Genomic DNA, 19,973 nt, shown 5'->3' on the forward strand with positions numbered 1-19,973 from the left:
TGTCCCTAATCTAGGAGGAGATAGATCTATGTTGTGAAATTGTCTAGGATTGTCCATGTGGCGGTGTTCAATATTTGAAAATTGAGGAAGTTGATCGTGTTTATGATTTTTTTGCTGGTCTGAACTCCAAGTTTGATGTAGTGCACAACTGAATATTGGGACAAAGACCAATACCTTCTCTTATGGAAGTGTGCTCTGAGGTTCGTTTAGAGGAAGATAGATCGAGTGTTATGAACAACACTATTGTTTCTGCTACGTTTAGTGAAAAATTATATGGATCTGATGGTGACAAGCAAGATGGAAAATTGACTCTTGTTTGTAAACATTGCAAGAAACCTTGGCATACAAAGGATTAGTGCTAGAAGTTACATGGTGGACCCCCGAATGGTAGACGTCGTCCTCCAAATGACAAGTCCAATCCTGGTCGAGCACTTGTAAGTGAATCTACGAGTGCTGCTTCATAATCACAACCTCAAGTGAATTGCCATAGTGACCCTAGTGCTGTTAGGGTCGTTTGGGGCTATTGGCCAATCAGGTACTTCTCAGCCCTTAAGTCTCCTAAGTGTCAATGGTAAGAAACCATGGATACTTGATTCAGGAGCTACAGATCATTTAACTGGATCATCTTATCATTTTCTCTCATATCTTTCGAGCTCTGGTAATGAAAAGATTCAGATTGTAGATGGGTCTTTTGCTTCTATTGTAGGGAAGGGTCATATTTCTCCTTTTAAGGGTTTAACTTTACAGAATGTGTTGCATGTACCCAAAATGTCTTACAATTTACTATCTATTAGTAAGATAACTAGAAATCTGAAGTGTCAAGTTGTCTTCTCACCAGATGATGTTTTCTTTCAAGACTTGAGCTCGGGGACAATGATTGGCACTACTTGGCACGATAGAGGACTCTATTTCCTTGATGATAATGCTTCTTCTAGGAACTATTATAGGACTAGTTTGTTAGTCGTCTTGTTTTTCAACTTCTGAAAAGGATTGTATATTGTGACATTTTCGCCTTGGTCATCCAAATTTCCAATATATGAAATATTTATTTCCTAATTTATTTCATATCGTTGATATCTCATCTTTTTCTTGTGATGTGTGTACTCGTGCAAAATAACATTGGGTCACCTTTCCTTCTCAACCCTACAAACCTTCCAAGAAATTCACTCTTGTCCATATTGATGTTTGGGGTCCCTTAAATATTACCACCTCTTCCGGGAAACGTTGGTTTGCGACATTTTTTTATGATCACACCCATCTTACATGGGTGTTTCTCCTCACTGATAAATCTGAGTTGCCATCGATATTTCAATAATTTTACACTACTGTAAAGACTCAGTTTAACACCAAAATTGTTTTTCGTTGTAGTGATAATGGCCGTAAGTTTTTTAACAACACCCTCCTTGAGTTTCTGTCTTCTAAAGGCATTTTCCATCAAAGCTCCTACACTTATACCCCTTAACAAAATGGAGTGGCTGAAAAAAAATCGTCACCTTCTTGAAGTTGCACGGTCTCTCATGCTGTCTACTTCCCTTCCATCTTACTTATGGGGGATGTTGTTCTAACTGTAATCCATCTTATTAATCGAATGTCGTCTCGTGTCCTCCAACTCCAAACTCATCTTGAATGCTTCAAAGAGTCATACCCAACAACGCACCTTATTCCTGATGTTCCCCTTCGGGTGTTTGGATGCATTGCCTTTGTCCATAGTCATGACCCTAATCAAACTAAATTTACCCCTTGTGCTCAGAAATGTGTCTTTGTTGGTTATCCCTTTCACTAGCGAGGTTACAAATGTTTCCATCCATCTTCATGGAAGTACTTCATCTCCATGGATGTAGTATTCCTTGAAGATAAACCTTTCTTCCCTATTAGTCCTCTTCAGGGGGTGAATCCTAGTGAAAAGACTAACTGGTCCACATCTTCGGTTCTTACTGACCTTCTTCCTGAACCCATCCTGAGTGTACATGACATTGTCCTACCCACTAAATAAGTCCCTTGGATAACGTACTATAGGAAGAATCTCAGAAAGGAAATAGTGCCACCTATTGCTCCACTAACTCCAGTCCATAAATCGGGACCAACACGAGCTCAAGTACTACTATTCCTGATAATAGTGATGTGTGTGTTGAGGATGATATTGTTGATTTGGCTGAGAATAACAGGATTGCAAGCAGTTATGAGACTTTGAAAGAAACACAAGAAGGTGAGACTCTATCTCAGGTGGCTGAATATGACTAACGTCCCATTACTGATGAGAGGTCGGACAAAACAGGGGAGTATGATGCCTCCCTTGATATGCCCATTGCTTTAAGAAATGGCACCAGGTCGTGCATTAAGTACCCCATGCATAGCTTTCTATCTTACAGTAATATGTCTTCTAAGTTCAGGGTGTTCACTACTAGCCTGGATACAGTAACAATACTGAAAAACATACATATGGCCATGGAAGTTCCTGAGTGGAAGGCTGTCGTCATGGAAGAAATGAGAGCTCTTGAAAAGAATAATACGTGGGACCGTGTGGCTCTTCCTAAAGGGCATAAAACAGTTGGGTGCAAGTGGGTGTTCACTCTGAAGTACAAATCTAATGGAACTCTTGACAGATACAAGGTCAGATTTGTCGTCATGGAAGAAATGAGAGCTCTTGAAAAGAATAATACGTGGGACCGTGTGGCTCTTCCTAAAGGGCATAAAATAGTTGGGTGCAAGTGGGTGTTTACTCTGAAGTACAAATCTAATGGAACTCTTGACAGATACAAGGTCAAACTTGTAGAAAAAGGGGTTTACTTAAACATATAGGATAGATTATTCTGAGACTCTCTCCTGTAGTGAAGTTAAATACAGTTTGAGTCCTTCTTTCTGTGGCAATTAAGAAAGACTGACCTCTCCATCAACTTGATGTAAAAAATGCATTTCTGAATGGTGAATTAGAAGAAGAGGTTTATATGAGCCCCCTCCTAGTTTTGAAGCTCGTTTTGATCATCAGGTTTGTAAACTTAGGAAGTCTTTGTATGGTTTGAAACAATCCCCTAGAGCATGATTTGATAGATTTACTACCTTTATTAAGTCCCAAGGTTTTACTCAAGGGCACTCTGATCACACATTATTCACAAAAAGGTCAGTATCAGGGAAAATTGTCGTTTTAATTGTGTATGTAAATAATATTGTCTTGTCAAGAGACGATACTTCTGAGATTACCAGGCTGAAAAAGAAAATGGCTGATGAGTTTGAGATTAAGGATCTTGGGAATCTAAAGTATTTCCTTGGAATGGAAATGACAAGATCAAGAGAAGGGATCTCTGTCTCTCAATAGAAATACACCCTTGACTTGTTAAAAGAAACGGGTATGACTGGATGTAGACCTGCTGACATTCTTGTAGATTTCAATGCTAAACTGGGAGATTCTATTGACAAATTTCCTGTTGTTAAAGAGAGGTATCAACGTTTAGTGGAGAAATTGATTTTCTTATCTCATACTAGACCCGATAATTCTTATGTTGTCAGTGTTGTTAGTCAGTTTATGCAGCACCCTATGAGGAATAATATATAGAAGCTGTGAATCAGATTTTGAGATATTTGAAAACGATTCTAGGTAAAGGTCTGATGTTTAGGAAAACTGACAGGAAATGCATTTAGGCTTATATCGACTCTGATTGGGTAGGATCTGTTATTGACAGAAAATCTAACTCTGGATAATGTACGTTTGTGTGGAGTAATCTAGTTACTTGGAGAAGTAAGAAGCAAGGTGTTGTTGCTAGAAGCAGTGTTGAAGCATAATAAAGAGCTATGAGTTTGTGAATCTGTGAAGAAATCTGGTTGAAGAAAGTTCTATTTGATCTTCATCAAGACAGTGATTTACCTATGATGCTCTATTGTGATAACAAAGTGGCTATAAGCATAGTCAACAATCTTGTGCAACATGATAGAACAAAACATGTGAAGATTGATAAACACTTTACAAAAGAGAAACTGGACAATGGTAGTATCTGTATTCCTTACATTCCATCTAGTCAACAAGTTGTTGATATTTTCACCAAAGGGTTACTCAAGCAAAGTTTTGACTCTTGTGTTAGTAAATGGGTTTGATTGACATCTACGCACCAATTTGAGGGAGAGTGTTGAAAATAAGGGATTGTATTATGAGTTCAGCCTCAAGGGTACTTTAGTACTTTACTTTGCCTTAGGTTTTTCCTTTTCTATATTAATAATAAAAAGTGACTTTCTATCGTGCTTTTTTCTCCTATACTAATATCTTTTAATACTGATAATTTTATCGTGAGTATGGCGTAGGTAAAACAAAATGTTGCTAGATGTAGTGTTGAAATGGAAGAGCCAAGTTCTACGAATGCTTATAAAGAGGACTCTGGGATCTCTGAAGATCCAGGTGGTATGAGAGACCATGACGATCATGGAAACATTGACAATGTTGCCCAAGAACTGTGCACGGGGATGATAGATGTGAGAAAGGATGATCATTCTAGAGAAAAATTCTCTGACCCCGGTTACCATTTGCCATGTAATGAGCAGGAATACTAGGGGGATGGTTCATTGAAAAGTTCAGATGTAGAACAGATAAATGATGCATTTGGCGATGAAACTTCAACAAACAAGGAACTGATTATGTCAATTCCTTCCTGCATGCCTCCTGAACTGGAAAATTCTGAAACTGCGAAGGAAGAAGTTGTATGTTCCTCAGCTTCTGGTGAGACAAGCAGTGGTGCTGGTGCTATTGCTGAAGAGAAAACTCCGTCGCTGGCATTGGATAGTTTAGTGAAAGGAGATTCTATTGGTTTTTCAAGGAAAAAGATTCTTGTTCTCGATGTAAATGGACTGCTTGCAGATTTTCTTTGTTATGTTCCACCTGAATATAAGCCAGACATTGTAATAAGACGAAAAGCAGGTGATAATCGACAATTACATTCCAAATAATGTTTGGCAGATTCGAGGTGGGTGTTTGGTCGTCAAGAACTCGGTAATGTTCAATTAACAACTTAATATATTTTTACACTTTACTTCTCCTGCTTTGTCTGGTTGTGAATTGTAAACCATTTTGTGCATTGTTTCACTTCGTCATTTTACTGAGGTAGCCTACTTTTTCATATGATTTTTCCTTGAGTGTGTCTACACGATTTTTCAGGAGAAATGTGGACATGGTGATAGATATTCTAATGGGAGACTTTAGAGAAAAATTACTATTTTCCTGGGTAAGGCCATATTTCTCACTCTATTCTTTGTAAACCTTTAGTATCATATATCATAACATCCAAATAATGTTTGGCAGTTTCTGTTAACAGTATATTTATATAAATATGAATGTATGCATGCATGTATGAACCTTGGGGTAAGGTAGATTTTGAATCAATCTAAGATTAAATTTGCCTTCACCCATCAATTTAACTTTTTGGGTCAATCGGTTCTTTAAGAATTATATTATAATTTTCATTATTTCTTGAAATATGAAACGTAAATAATGTGTTTGTTACTGTACATTGATTCGAAATTATCTCATATGAAGTTGTGACCCTGGACTAATGCTGAAAGTTATGAAGCCTATGGTGCTTCTAAAAGGTTAAGGATCATTTCTTCTTTTGTAAAATTTTTCAGACCTCTTTTCTATCTCTTATCGACTAGAATACCCAATGACAAAACGATTCCCTCAAGGATGTTCATGAATTTAAAACGTGTGCCTAGGCATGGTTCAAGGGAGGCACCCGATCTCAAGTGATACAAGGCAACGTCTGTTAAGTCTGCGCCAAGCTGATGCTTGGCACATCAAACATACATAGGAGAGCCTTTTTTTCAATATAAAGAAAAGGGGATATCTACCTCTTTATAAAATTTCTTAGATAAAGCCCTTCATTTCTTTTTTTTTTCCCTCAATATTTGTGAGTGTTCAGTCCAACTTGCATGTAACTCGACTAATCTCACAGGAAAACTCGTCTAACTCGACAAAATTTGGGTACCAAAGAAACTCATAGGATATTAAATCCTGAGTCGGTGATCACAATATATTGAACCCATTCCCTTTAGGTTTTTTATTAAACCATGACCCATTTTTTACCACTAGCCAATCCATGATGGTCATAGAGTACTTTATTCCTTTAATCTTTTTTAATTTCATGCATCATAATTTCGTAGCTTTGATACTACGCTTATTGCTTCACTAAGTCGTAGACTTCTTTGTACACCTTGTGCTTAAGTTTCAAAATACTGTTGATGCCTCTGCCATTTTGCTTAAAAAAATTGCACTTTGGAGGATTTGAAACTAATGGAATCAAATAATGTCATTGATTCTACATCTTTTTTAGTATTGCAACAGTTACGGGGTAGAGGGATGAACTTTCGATCACTAGGGACGAATCACATATCAATACCACTAAGCCAAGTTCACTTTGGTTATGTCTCATTCCGATAAAAACTTTTCATTGTCATACATGATATTTTGTAGGCTAGCATCAATAATTAAGCTCTGTAGTTTAGTGGCCAACTCGAAATTTGTTTTTCCGAAATATTCATACATTGGGCTCATATGTTCCATCTTCATTTCTAATTCTACATTATCTTCTTTTTAATGTTTAGAATCTGAAAGACTTTTCAGCATTGGTTTGATACATTTCATTACATGATTTGTTGATTTTAACTTAAGATAGTTAATATATGTCACACTGCCTAATTCCAATCCATTGGGGGCCAATTTGCAGATCTTTATTCACAAGAATCACATGTATAGCATACCCTTTTGTTGAAATTTCTATTCCATGTTTTCACTTTTTTGTATTCAATTTTGTAATAGATGCAAATTGTAATAAAGCAAATGAAATGGGGGACCATCACTAAAACCTGTTTGGAAACATTGAGAAGCTCATTCACAACTGGAATTAAAATTTAGCCTGGATAAGCCGATAGTGGAGAACCAATGATTTGACATTTTATTTTCTTAATCATGAGATGAATTAAAAATCTTTTAGTATTAATGATACAATTTCATGGGATTTGTATTTGATATCTTCTAGAAATAGAAATCACTCATATTTCAAGTAGTTTGTATTTTTTTTTTTTTTTTTCAAATATCAATTTATACCTCTAAATCGTATGGATGATATAAATTAAAATTTTAATAATTATTACATCAATTTAAACTCTGAAATTTTTTTATATATTAATTTATACCCTTTTCCAAATTTCTTCAACTAATATCGTGTGGAACTTATAATTTGAGTCACTTAAATTTCAAAATTTTGTCAAAATGAGCATAGTCTAACTGATATAGTATTTATACTATCAACTTCGAGGTTAAACACTCAATTTTCCACCCTCCGCATTTAATCTAATGTCTTCGAAAAAAAATCCAAAATTTTTATAAGCCAATCAATTTAGACATTTTATTACAATTATCTTTAAAATCATCCATGTGTTCATTCTCAAAAAGAAAATTATGACTAAAAGTAAATTAATTAATTTATAAAAATTTAAGGGTTTAATTGATATAATTATAAGTTTTACACGAAGTTTTTTCAAATAGAACGCAGTGGACTTAAAAAAGTTTAAGATTTAAATTGAAAAAATTATTAGTTTACGATTTCTTCTTTTTAAAAAAAAGGAAAAAAATGAAAAGTTGTTTATTGGCTACTCTCTTAGTCTTAGATACTATGTAGATTATGGCACTTATAAGTAGAACATTACTTCATTCTTTGACAAATGTCATATTTGTAATGTAATATTCTTAAAGAAAATGTGAAGTAGAAACAAGTGTTAAAGTTTATTGTATAGTTTTTTACTCACTATATATGTAATATAACTGTTTTGTTTTTCATTATTTACTCATATATTTCAGGAATCTTATTGTATCTTTTCTTTTTTTAGTATAACAAATGGGGAGATTTGAACCACAAATTTCTGTGGTTAACATATTCTTATCATAATTGAATGTTTTGTTTGTTCGTGTTTTTCTCATCATCTTCATTCATAGATAATAAAATTTAAAGTTGAATAGAAATAAAATGTATATAGGTAACCTAAAATCATAAACTTTATCAGTTAAACTGTCACTTATAAGAGAATGAGAAGCATAGAATATATTTGATAATGAAAAAAAAAGGGAAAAAAATAATCAGAGGAGAAGATTGATGGCCAGTGAGCCGCCGATTTGCAAATGGGCTGCCCCCGAGAAGAACGACGGCGCTACGTCCAACAAAAGAAGAGAAATTTTGAGCTGCCATCCAACGACATTCAATGCCATACTCTTCTCTTTTGTCCTGCCAATAGTTACTTCTCATTCCTTGTTCCTCTGCCATCGATTCCATGTTCGATCTGTTAAGTCTCTGTCTTTCTCTCGCTTTTACCTAATTTCCATGCTGATTTTTTTCACTATTGGGTCAGGTTCTGATGGGAATTCAAAGGGTTTTCTTTGTTTTGAGATGGGTTTGACCCAATAGTGAAAAGATCAGTACTGTTCAGATGGGAATTCAAATGGGTTTTCTTTGTTTTGAGATGGGTTTGACTTGTTCTGCTTGTTGATGCTCATTTAGACTATCTTTGCCCGTGATTATTCAAACTTATCTGAGTTTTTCTTGTTTAATTGTTACTGTTGTTGATTTTGACTTCAATTTGATTGCGCGTCTGAGCTCGTTGGCACTTTGGTTTTTACTAAGAAGTGAGGAATTGTGTTGTTTTGAGAACAATCCGAGGGCGAATCTATATGAAATGGGACATTCTAAGTTTTAGAAACGGAATTTTGCAATTGTGTTCGTAAGTAACCTCTAGGTTAACTTTTGTCTTGCTATTTGAATCAGCTCCTTAATCTTTTATTGTCTTTCTTTTTCTGGTATATGCCTGATTACATGTATTAATGGTTTTGTTGTAGTTCTGAAGTAAAAGAAATAATATCTTCTGTAAGCTGCTCTGCTTTGAACTTTTTGCTTTTAATGACCCTATGCTGGGTCTGAACCGGAGTTAGAAAAGGAACAAAGATCCGGGGAAGTTAGGCTATATGCCTTCTTAATGATAAATATCTATGATTAGGAATTGAAATTGGATATTTTGATTTTGATGACCGTGTTTTTTATATATATCAGGTAAGAGAAGATTCCTTCAAAGAAATACATAGAGTTCTCATAGAACTTACCTTTTTGCATTTATGAGGATATAGTGTAGGACTTCTGCAAAATATCTGGAAGGATAGGTCATGGATATTTCAGAATGTGATACAGGCGAAGGATTGGAGCATAAAATGAAAAAGAGAAAGCAAGAACAGTTTGATGATGTTTCTGAAGGAAACAATATGGGCAGTGTTCATTCTGGTTCTCAAGATGGATGTTCAATGGATAAAATCCTGTCTGAAAATGATCCAGCTTCAGATGCCAAATTCATTATATGCTCTAAGTTGGAATCTGAAACAGGAAAAACTCTTCCAGAGATATGTAATTCAAAAGGGAATGTTCATGGAAAGGAGCATAATGATGACCAAAAATTGTCAAAGGATATGGATACAGAGCATGATAATATTAATGGTTGCGATAACCTTATCCTGAATACAGAGGAGGTAAAACGAAATGTTGCTAGATATAGTGTTGAAATTGAAGAGCCAAGTTCTATGAATGCTTACAAAGAAGACTCTGGGATCTCTGAAGATCCAGGTGGTATGACAGACCATGATGATCATGGAAACATTGACAGTGTTGTACAAGAACTGAGCAAGGAGATGATAGATGTGAGGAAGGATGATCATTCTAGAGAAAAATTCTCTGACCCCAGTTATCATTTGCCATGTAATGAGGAGGAATGCGAGGGCGATGGTTCATTGAAAAGTTCAAATGTAGAACAGATAAATGATGGATTTGGTAACAATGCTTCAGAGAAGATTGTGGAAGGTGCTGTGGAGGAAACTTCTGTTTGCTGTTCAGTCACTGAGCATGATGATGAAACTTCAACAAGCAAGGAACTGATTATGTCAACTCCTTGCTGCGTGCCTCCTGAACTAGAAAATGCTGAAACTCCGAAAGAAGAAGTATGTTTCTCAGCTTCTGGTGAGACAAGCAGTGGTGTTGATGCTATTGCTGAAGAGAAAACTCCATCGCTTGTATTGGATACTTCAGAGAAAGGAGATTCAATTGGTTTTTCAAGAAAAAAGCTTCTTGTTCTCGATGTAAATGGACTGCTTGCAGATTTTATTATTTATGTTCCACCTGGATATAAGCCAGACATTGTAATAGGACAAAAAGCAGGTGATAATCGACAATTACATTCCTTTATTTTTCATTTTCCTTAAAAATCCAATAGTGAATTGGCTTGTTTTTCTCACCAGTGTTCAAGAGGCCATTTTGTGATGATTTTATTAAGTTTTGTTTTGAAAGATTCGAGGTGGGTGTTTGGTCGTCAAGAACTCGGTAATGTTTCCTTGACAACTTAATATATTTTAAACCTTACTTTTCGTGCTTTGTCTGGTTGTGAATTATAAACCATTTTGTGCACGTTTCACTTCATCATTTTACTGAGGTAGCCTGTTTCATATGATTTTTTCCTAAGTGTGTTTACACAAATTTTCAGGAGAAATGTGGACATGGTGATAGATTTTCTAATGGGAGACTTTAGAGAAAAATTACTATTTTGCTGGGTAAGGCCATATTTCTCTCTCTATTTTTTTTCCCCACCTTTAGTATCATATATCATAATATCCAAATAATGTTTGACAGTTTCTTTTAATAGTATATTTATATAGATATATGTATGTATGCATGCGTGTATGAACGTAGGGGATAAGGTGGATTTTGCATCAATTATATTGTAGTTTTCATTCTTTCTTGAAATATGAAATGAAAATAATGTGTTTATTACTGTACATTGACTCAAAATTATTTCATATGACGCTGTGACACTGGGCTAATCCTGAAAGTTATGAAACCTGTGGTGCTTCTAAAAGGTTAAGGTCATTTCTTCTTTTGTAAAATTTCCCAGACCTCTTTTCTATCTTATCAGCTAGAATATCCAATGATAGAACGATTTCCTTGAGAATGTTCATGGATCTAAAACGTGTGCCTAGGCATGATGCAAGGGAGGCAACCCGATGTCAAGAGACACAAGGCAACCTCTGTTAAGTCTGCACCAAGCAAGTGCTTCATGCCTCAAACATAGGAGTCTTTTTTCAATATAAAAAGAAGGGGATATCTAAATCTTTATACAATTTCTTTGATAAAGCCCTTCATTCCTTAATTTTATTTTATTTTTCTGCGAGTGTCTTGGTCCAACGTACACGCACCTCGACTAATCTTACGAGACATCTTGCCTAACCCAACAATATTTGGGTGTCAAAGAAACTTGTAGGATATTAAATCCTAGATCGGTGCCCACTATAGGTTGAACCATTCCTTCTAAGTTCTTTATTAAACCTTGACCATTTTTGTTGTCCAGTTGGTCAACCCATAATGGTTATAAAGCCCTTTATTCCTTTGATCCTTTTCATTTCATGCATCATAATTTCATAATTTTTATATTACGTTTATTGCTTCACTGAGTCCCAAACTTCCTTTTACACCTCGTCTTAAGTTCCGAAAGACTGTTGATGCCCCTGCCATTTTGCTTAAAAAATTTGGACTTTGGAGGATTTGAAACTGATGGAACCAAATAATGTCCTTGATACATAGTTTTTTTACTTGGTTCCCATTTTGACACATTTTAGCATTTGTCAATGTTATGCATGATATTTTCGTTGACTGGCATCAGTATATTCAACTCTGTAGTTTAGTGGCCAGCAGTTTTTATTAGTCTAACTCGTATTAGTTCATTAATATTTGGCATGAGATAACTTAGTAGAACTGTTTCTCTGAACTCTATCATAAATATTGATTAAAAGGGTCATGCAGGTTTTGGGAAAACTTTGATCATTCAGTTCCTTAATCCATTTCATATGAGTGTGCAATCATCCAAAAGTAATGTCTTCTGCTAAATCATTGATACCATGGCTTCTCTTTTTGGTCATCTAACACTGCTCTGTACAGGATCAATCACACTGTACCGACACGACATTCTCTACCGTAGAGAACAAGCACAAGCCTTTAGTCTTAAAGGAAATAAAAAAACTGTGGAAATACCTTAAGCCACGAGAGTTCAATGCATCAAACACTCTACTGTTGGATGATTCCCCACACAAGGCATTGTGCAATCCGGTTAGATGTCTCATCTCTCCTCTTGTATTTTTTGTTCCTTGTTTCATTTTCTGAGTAAGGATGTGTACTTTCCCCATCTCTGCACTCCAATCTAATGCTAACAGGCATTCTTCGTTTTTCGGGTGCTTGTTATTGTGTAGGCAAACACTGCAATATTTCCTGTAACATATCGGTTTAGGGATACTGACGATACGTCGTTAGGTAACTAACTGCTTTTAAGCTATAAAATAGCACAATGCTCTTAACATGATGATAGTCCCAAGTTTGTGTTCTTTCATTCATAGTTCATGTCTTAGACCCTGACTTTCTAGCATCTTATCTTCTACACAAACTTTCATTCTGATAGTTCCTTCCAAATGATCAAATATATTCCCATTTCTTATTCTTTTTTACTGCTTCTGCACAAATCCTGGGATATTTTTGTTAAACTATACTGCTGTCAATCATTTCTTACGATTAACGATTCGCATTTAGGACCGGGAGGCGATCTTCGGGTTTTTCTGGAAGGTTTATCAATGGCAGAAAATGTTCAAAAGTATGTTGAGCAGAATCGTTTTGGTCAACGCCCCATTACAGAAAAGAATCCATCTTGGAAGTTTTATAGGCGTATCATATATTTTGTTGAGCGCAAAAACGATCAGGAGGATACGAATTCTTTCAAATGGAACTGAAAAAAGGTAAGCTTGAGAGGCATTTTCATGCATCTTTTTTGGCATTTTCATGCATCTTTTTGGTACATCCTCTTGTATGAATGAAAAAGGTTTTACACGTTAGCTTCCCTCCCGATGTTGAAAGGTTTTTGATGCATTAAACGATCGATTTCTAACATTAGTTTTTCTTTATCCATAATCTTCTTTTGTTGAAAAACATGAATGAATGAATAGTGTTATGCTATGGTAATTCTTTTGTTTCTTTTTTCCTACAACCTTTCCAATAATTTCTTTCTTTCTTTGCCTCTCTCATGGTGTATTATTGCAAGGCTCAATTAGAAAAAGCTATTTGTTTAAAAAAAAAAAAAATGTCTATTTGTTTCGAAGTTACGGTATTGCTCTTCGATCTTTCATAAATATGTTGAAATTGGTATTGATGTAGATATTGTTTTTTAAAATGATGGACGAAATATGAACATAGGAATGACCTAAAATGTTGTGATGGTGACTAAGATGATTGTATTAAGCTTGAAAAAAATGACATTTAGACAATATTTTTCTTTACTCCAATGGTAGTTTTAGAATTTGTGAAAGGTCAAGAATAATATTACAATTTTTAAAAGAAGAATAATTTGAAATAGCTAGATAAAGTTAGAATGTTGAAACTACTATTGAAGTAGAAATTAGAACATTGGACAAATTAACATAGTATCGACTTAGAACGGTGACAATAATTAGGATGTTTGTAGCCCGTAAAAAATGACATTCAAACGAGTTAATATTTCCTCTAATATTTTGTCAATTTCTTTTTTAACTTCAATGACAGTTTTGATACATTTAAGAAAGTTCGAGTGTGTTTGTATGATATTGACAATTTTTATAATTTTACCTTTTGTCAATTATAGTCAATTATGTATTTGTTCGAGTATCAACCCATGCGGCAAGCAATGATCTATCATAGAGATTTAAATAATAATATTAATAATAATTTGACCACTAAAAAATTAGTGATTTTATTATTTATATTCGAATAATCAATATACTCAATTGTCAACCGATATATATTATTCAATATTTTAAATATAGTATACACATATATATTTTGGTTAAAATATTATCTTGTTTCTATACTTGTTCAGTTGCCCAATTTATAAATCTTAAATTAGTCTCTACCATTAGTATTTGATTAAATTAAATCTAGTCTCGATTAAACTTTCCTCTATTAGTTTTAAAAGATGACATTTTGTTTTATTTTGAACAAAAGTTGTTATTATTATTTTACTAATTTGATTTAAAAAAAGACTTTCAACAAACAATAAAAGCTAATTTTAAGATTTAATTGAAAGTAAATAGACTAAATTTGAATATTTGAAACTATAGTGACTTAAATAAAATAGGTCTAAAATGGATCTAACATGGCATGTTAACTTGGTTTCTTTCCTTTTTTTTTTTTTTTTCTTTTTTTGGTAAAGAAAATGCTTATCACTCATAATATTGTTTTGGTTGTAAAAGTGTATCTTTGTTTCCATTACAACATTTTAATAAACGTTAAAATTAGTTTTTATGATTAAAATTTAGGAAAGTTATTTTAAATAGTAGACTTGTTGAAAATATTTACAAATAATAGCAAAAAAAAAAATAGATAAAGAGTTTTTTTGTTCAATAATATGTGGGGTCGACGATGTCAACTTCATTGGTCTAAAATATAAACCTAGCTCACTTGATATATATATATATATATGTTGAAACTGAAGGCTATACTTAGGTTGATTGAGAGAGATACATGATCAATTGAAGAATAGAGCTCAAAATAACCAAAAAAATCTTTCTAGAGAACTATGATCCTAAACCACAAGGTGTTAGACTAAAGGAAGGAAACTTTTCTTATTGAACTTAGAGCTTTTAAAAGTTGGAGATATTAAATATAACATGATTTAATTGTCGGTGTGAGCATAATTTAGTAGTAATTGAAATATAGCTCTTCTTTTGAAGTTGAATGTTGAAATTTCTATACCCTATCTGTTGTACTCAAGTAAATAAATGGATGAAGTTTAATAGATTCAAATTTTCATCTCAATTAAAAAAAAGAATTTAGGTGACAAGTGTTTGGTAAGAAAGTCCAATAAGACAGGAATTTAGTTATGAGAGTTTCTTTTTAACCGCCAATCCACCAACCTCTTTCAATGCTCCAATGTTATGTTCCATTAATATACCCTATATCTCTATAACTATCTTCACAAATATCATTTATGAATGGTTTGAAAAATATGCCACGACATTCAATGTCCTCCCCAATTTAAATCTAAGTTTATTTATTTTTTTCTTTAAAAAGAAAATTCTCCAGACATATAAAGGTTGCTAGGAGTATGCATCGATTGGTGTCGGTTTTGGGGCACCAAAAACCGACCAAGAAGAAAAGTGTGACCGTCAATCGGTTTTGTCTTTTTTTTTTTTTTTTGTTACAAGCAAAACCAAAGTGAATGAAAATGAAAGATGACTTGATGTAGTATTATTGTTAAGCTCACATAATTTGTAACTTTTTTAAATTTAAATCAATATTTTTTATGAAAAAAATTTAAATCAATCATGTAGTGGGTTTAGAATTTAGGAAACATAAAAAAAGAAAATAATAAATCAATATTAAGGCAACCGGCTTGGGCTTGAGTTTGTATTGATGGTAGTGAGCTTACTTTTATACTTATTTTTTAGGAAAATTTTTTTAAAAAAATAGTATTTATACATATTCGGTCGGTCGGTCGGTTGGTTCTCCAATATTTTTAATATGAAAACCGAAAATCGAACGATCAAGTCCTATCCCCAATCGATCGACCTCAACTTGGTCGGTTCAGATCGGTTTTGGTGCCTTTATGCTCACCCCTAGAGGTTGCCCCAAGTAAGGTTCAAAAACTCACAAGCAAGCCCAAGTCCAAGGGAAATCGAGAGGCGACATAAGGAAACATGTGTCACAAAAGGAAAAAGTTAGACTCTCGAGTCTTATGCTGGCCAGTCGTGCTGATGATTGTATACCAATCAGGAAATAATTGAGTCACACTCGGTCTGATGCCCTACAGCATTGAGTGTCGTAAACAACTCTAGCATTGCCAAAGTTACATGTAACTCCAGACGACTATTAGAGGAAGAACATTATAAATAGTCCCATTAAACGTCCCCAATGGATGAAAGTAAGTAATATCTAAAGGAGAGCTTTGACCTTATTTTTGCATGCTTAGTTGAACTATATCCTTATTGTACTAACTTAGTAGATATATATATATATATATATAAATCTGCAAATGTTGGAGAATCTCTAAATGTTTATGGTGGGTACCATGACTTTAGTCCTGCACTTGTACTGCAGCTTCGGTCGGTTTACACATTTGATAATGTGGATACCTGTTTCTTATACACATCTAGATGTGTATAAGAGACAGCTTGAATGGTTAAGAAAAATGAAGTTTTGATTTCCCAAAAATGCCACACTCTCACCCCTTCAAAGTAATAATGTTGAGTTAGTTGGCATTATGTTTAGAGTTATGAGCTGCTTTTCCCTTTTCTAAGCCAACCATACATGGAAAGCTTAAACTTTGAGCAAAGCCTCACAAGTTTAACAAGTTTAATAGGGACATGCACCAACCAATCCATTTAATAATTTCAACTAAAAAACCCTAAGCTTTCCAAAATTGTTCAAAATGGGACCATTAATTTGAAGTTCTTGTTTTAGGTTTCTACCGTACTAATATATAATTAACTACTTGAGTTATGTTTAAATTCATTCAATTAACTCAACCGATCGTTTTATTGATTTCGATGAGGTGGATATTTAAAAAAAAAAAAAAAAAAAAATCTCTATAATTAACTCCATTATTTTTTCAAAGACCTTGCAAGCAAACAATGGTAACAAAGTATGTTTTATGCTTTGATTCATCATGTGCAAAAGATGCTGTTGGATTCAAATGGCCTGGCAAAACCAACTGCCAACATCCTCCTTGCCAACTCAAGCCCCCTTCCCCAATTTCTTTTTTTTTTATTTATTTCAACTAACTTAAATAATTTACAATTTTAAATATTCTTTTTTCTTTATATCTATATTTCTCCCTCATATGTATATAGTTCACAAAAATATATCTACCAACTCAATAGTTTGATCAATATATATAAAGATATACTTTAACTGACAAAATATGCTAGAGATTTAAATTCTCACTCTTACACTATAAAATAAAGTTAAAATAATTTAATATTAACAGTAAAAACTACATTTACGATTCTAAATTAACGAGTCTAATTTATTAGATATATTTATAGAGAAAAATGAAAGTCAACTAAAAAGGGCAAAAAAGCCACTAGGTTTCATGGTATTAGCATTAGGGCTAGCCTAATAGGACTAGGGTTCAACCACCATCCCTTTTGCCTTTATAGTGTGACATAAATTAATGCAACTAAAGTGGATATGAGCTTCTCTTTATAGTCAAAAGACAGGACAGAGAGGGGACCTTTTAATTTGGACACTATTCTCTATTAAACTTTTTATCCCAAAAAATAAAATTAAAGGAAGAAATTAAGGAGTGGTGTCAAAGCTTCACATTTCTTATCCCTTGGAGATATATGTCTAATTTCCAAATGTCATGGTTATCATAGTTTTTTTTTTTTTATATAGAATTTGATTTCTTTTAATTTTCAAAATTAACTATGACACCCTAAATTTTACTTTGAGTGACCTTAATTACAATCATCATTGTCATATAATTTAAATACATCTCGTTTTCATCGATTGTCTTTTTATATGACTAGTGAATTAAAAATCTTTATTGGCTATTTTTAATATATAAAAATGTAATACTTTAATAAACCTTCTTTATATTCTATACACCTATGAATGATTCAAACCTTTCTTCTTTTTTTTTTCCCTCCTTTTGCAATATACTATAAAACTGATATTTTTCATTGGAAATTATGATATTCAAATTATTAGGGTACTTTATGGTGGTACCATGCACCTTAAGCCACACAAATAGCTTGGTCCATGTTCACTCAATTGCAAACAATACCCATCATTTAGAATTCTTTCTCTCTCTCATATTCATGAAGATGAAATTATTGATTTATATATGTTTTTAAAGTTGTATTATATATGTATTTGTAGGGTTGAAAAACCCCACCATTGTTGGGCTACATAATTCTTTCACTCATTGAGGGGTATGAACCAAATGATGTTTGAAGATGATAAAATATTATTGGTTGAGGATTGAAAGAGAGAGAGCTTTGAAAAAGTCATGATATCAATATATATATATATATTAATGTACCATAATGCAATGAGTAATGTTACATTTTGTTTCATGGAACATGGGTTAGTATTGATATTGATTGGTTAGTTGGTGATGCCTAATCTTTCTAAGGCATCCCACATGCCATGCAAAAAGCCTTCTTTTCATCTCCTTTTGTTTTGGGATGTCATGTAGAGTCAATATTTTTGATAAGTATACATCACTAAGCTTTTGTCCATTTCATTTTGCCCTAATTTAAAACATCAAGCTATCCCTTTAACATTTTGTATGTGTTTTCACTAGCAATATTGTCATTTCAACACAAATTTTTATATATCAAACAAAAATAGTTTATATGAAGTTCCTAATCTATTTCGAATGTATTTACATCATGAAATTATGATTCCAAATACTTTGATGTCCTGTCAACTTTTACATGAGTACCATATAAATTACTTTGTTATTATTTAAGGATATAATAATATTATCATTCAAGATTGATATAAGTTTTTGTAAAGCAAAATGATATGATAAAACTAAGAATCCTTTGAAAACGTGAACTCCTAATTCTCAAGACCAAAACCCCCCAAATCTATTTGATTTTAACCTTAAGGATTGGATTAAACACGAATTGACTTAAGATCAAAACTCTTGAGGCAAAGGACAAGTTTTTTTGTCTAAGATTCAAACACTTCACAAGATAAGATGGTCAATTTCATTTGAATGTTCTTGAAATTAAACTCAATATATGAATTGCAAAATTCAAAAAAACTGTATCATGTCTAAACTTGTAAGAAGCACAAAGACCAAAATTTATTCATCATAAAATTGCTGAAACAATTGAATGGCTAAAACTTCGTATAGTCTCCCAATGAAAATCCTAATATCACATCATAGATTATAGTAAAATGATAAAAATACTCCTACTTAAAGACAATTTTTAAATATAGAAAAATAAATTAAAATATTTATAAAATATAACAAAATTTTAGAACTATCAATGATAGATGCTGATAGACACACGGATAGAAATCTAACAGTGTCTATCAGTGTCGACCATTGATAATTCTAAAATTTTGTTATATCTTGTAAATATTTTCAACAGTTTTACCATTTGAAATAATTTCTCCCTACTTAATATGTCATAGAAAGGAGGAAGCTGGATTATTAAAATTATTAAATAAAATATAAATAACAATTTAATGTGTTGATGGCTATACCATAATTGAAAATAACACAATGTTTTGTAATGACTTGGGGAAGTCTTCATTTTAGTGAATATATATAACTGTTTTTTTTATATGAAGATCTCTTGGTTTAAATTAAATTCTAATTCAACATAAAATGAAGCAATTGAAAATGACCAAAGACTTTTTAGGTTGTGAGGAGATTATGGCACCCATGTCATGATGTGTGCCCTAACAATTTGCATTTTTTTAAAATAGTAAAATACAAAAGCTCTCAAAATATATTTTTTAAAAAGTAATTAATAATAATAAAGAGGAATGTCTCCATTGGTTAGTCTTCTTAGAGTGTTGACATTTTTCTTTATTATTTTTATGAATATACAAAGTCATATACTATATACATTCATATCCAAACCTAATTAATCTTTAACGAGTTTGTAAGCATAATTGATATATAGTTTTCCTTTTACAATTTGCGTAAGGATGGAAATGTAAAAAATTTCAGACTTTCGATATTGATAGTATAAATTCACATCAGTTGAGTTCGATTCATATTAGCCTAATTAATATAGTTTTTTTTTTGTCTTTCTATTTTTTAAATATAAAAGTGTGTGTATATATAATACCAAGGAAGCTTTATCATCTAATTTGAATATATTATGCATTGGGTTTGGTTGGAATAAATCATTTTTACAATCATTGAACCAC

The 19,973-nt window shown here is 32.9% G+C and overlaps 1 protein-coding gene across 3 annotated transcripts; it reads left to right on the forward strand.

The window, feature by feature from the left end:
• Positions 1–8,029: 8,029 nt before the first annotated feature.
• LOC120083233 lies at positions 8,030–13,061 on the forward strand. Of its 3 annotated transcripts, none has more exons than XM_039038899.1 (7): positions 8,031–8,312; positions 9,075–10,223; positions 10,304–10,385; positions 10,546–10,612; positions 11,994–12,161; positions 12,302–12,362; positions 12,636–13,061. In XM_039038899.1, exons 2-7 carry the CDS (start codon positions 9,185–9,187, stop codon positions 12,830–12,832), a joined length of 1,614 nt encoding a protein of 537 aa, XP_038894827.1. In that variant the 5' UTR covers positions 8,031–8,312; positions 9,075–9,184; the 3' UTR covers positions 12,833–13,061. The 3 variants fall into 3 exon arrangements, with proteins under 3 accessions (XP_038894829.1, XP_038894827.1, XP_038894828.1); XM_039038900.1 differs by lacking the exon at positions 8,031–8,312 and adding an exon at positions 8,323–8,748; XM_039038901.1 differs by lacking the exon at positions 12,302–12,362 and having other exon boundaries at positions 8,030–8,312.
• Positions 13,062–19,973: the final 6,912 nt, after the last annotated feature.

This window comes from Benincasa hispida, chromosome 8 (assembly GCF_009727055.1).
Source record: "Benincasa hispida cultivar B227 chromosome 8, ASM972705v1, whole genome shotgun sequence".
NCBI classification, from domain to species: domain Eukaryota; kingdom Viridiplantae; phylum Streptophyta; class Magnoliopsida; order Cucurbitales; family Cucurbitaceae; genus Benincasa; species Benincasa hispida.

Coding starts and splice junctions, on each gene's coding strand:
- LOC120083233 (XM_039038899.1), top strand. CDS start 9,185: ATGGATATTTCAGAATGTGATACAGGCGAAGGATTGGAGCATAAAATG. Junction 10,386..10,545: donor GTTTGGTCGTCAAGAACTCG/GTAATGTTTCCT, acceptor ACAAATTTTCAG/GAGAAATGTGGACATGGTGA. Junction 10,613..11,993: donor AAAAATTACTATTTTGCTGG/GTAAGGCCATAT, acceptor TGCTCTGTACAG/GATCAATCACACTGTACCGA.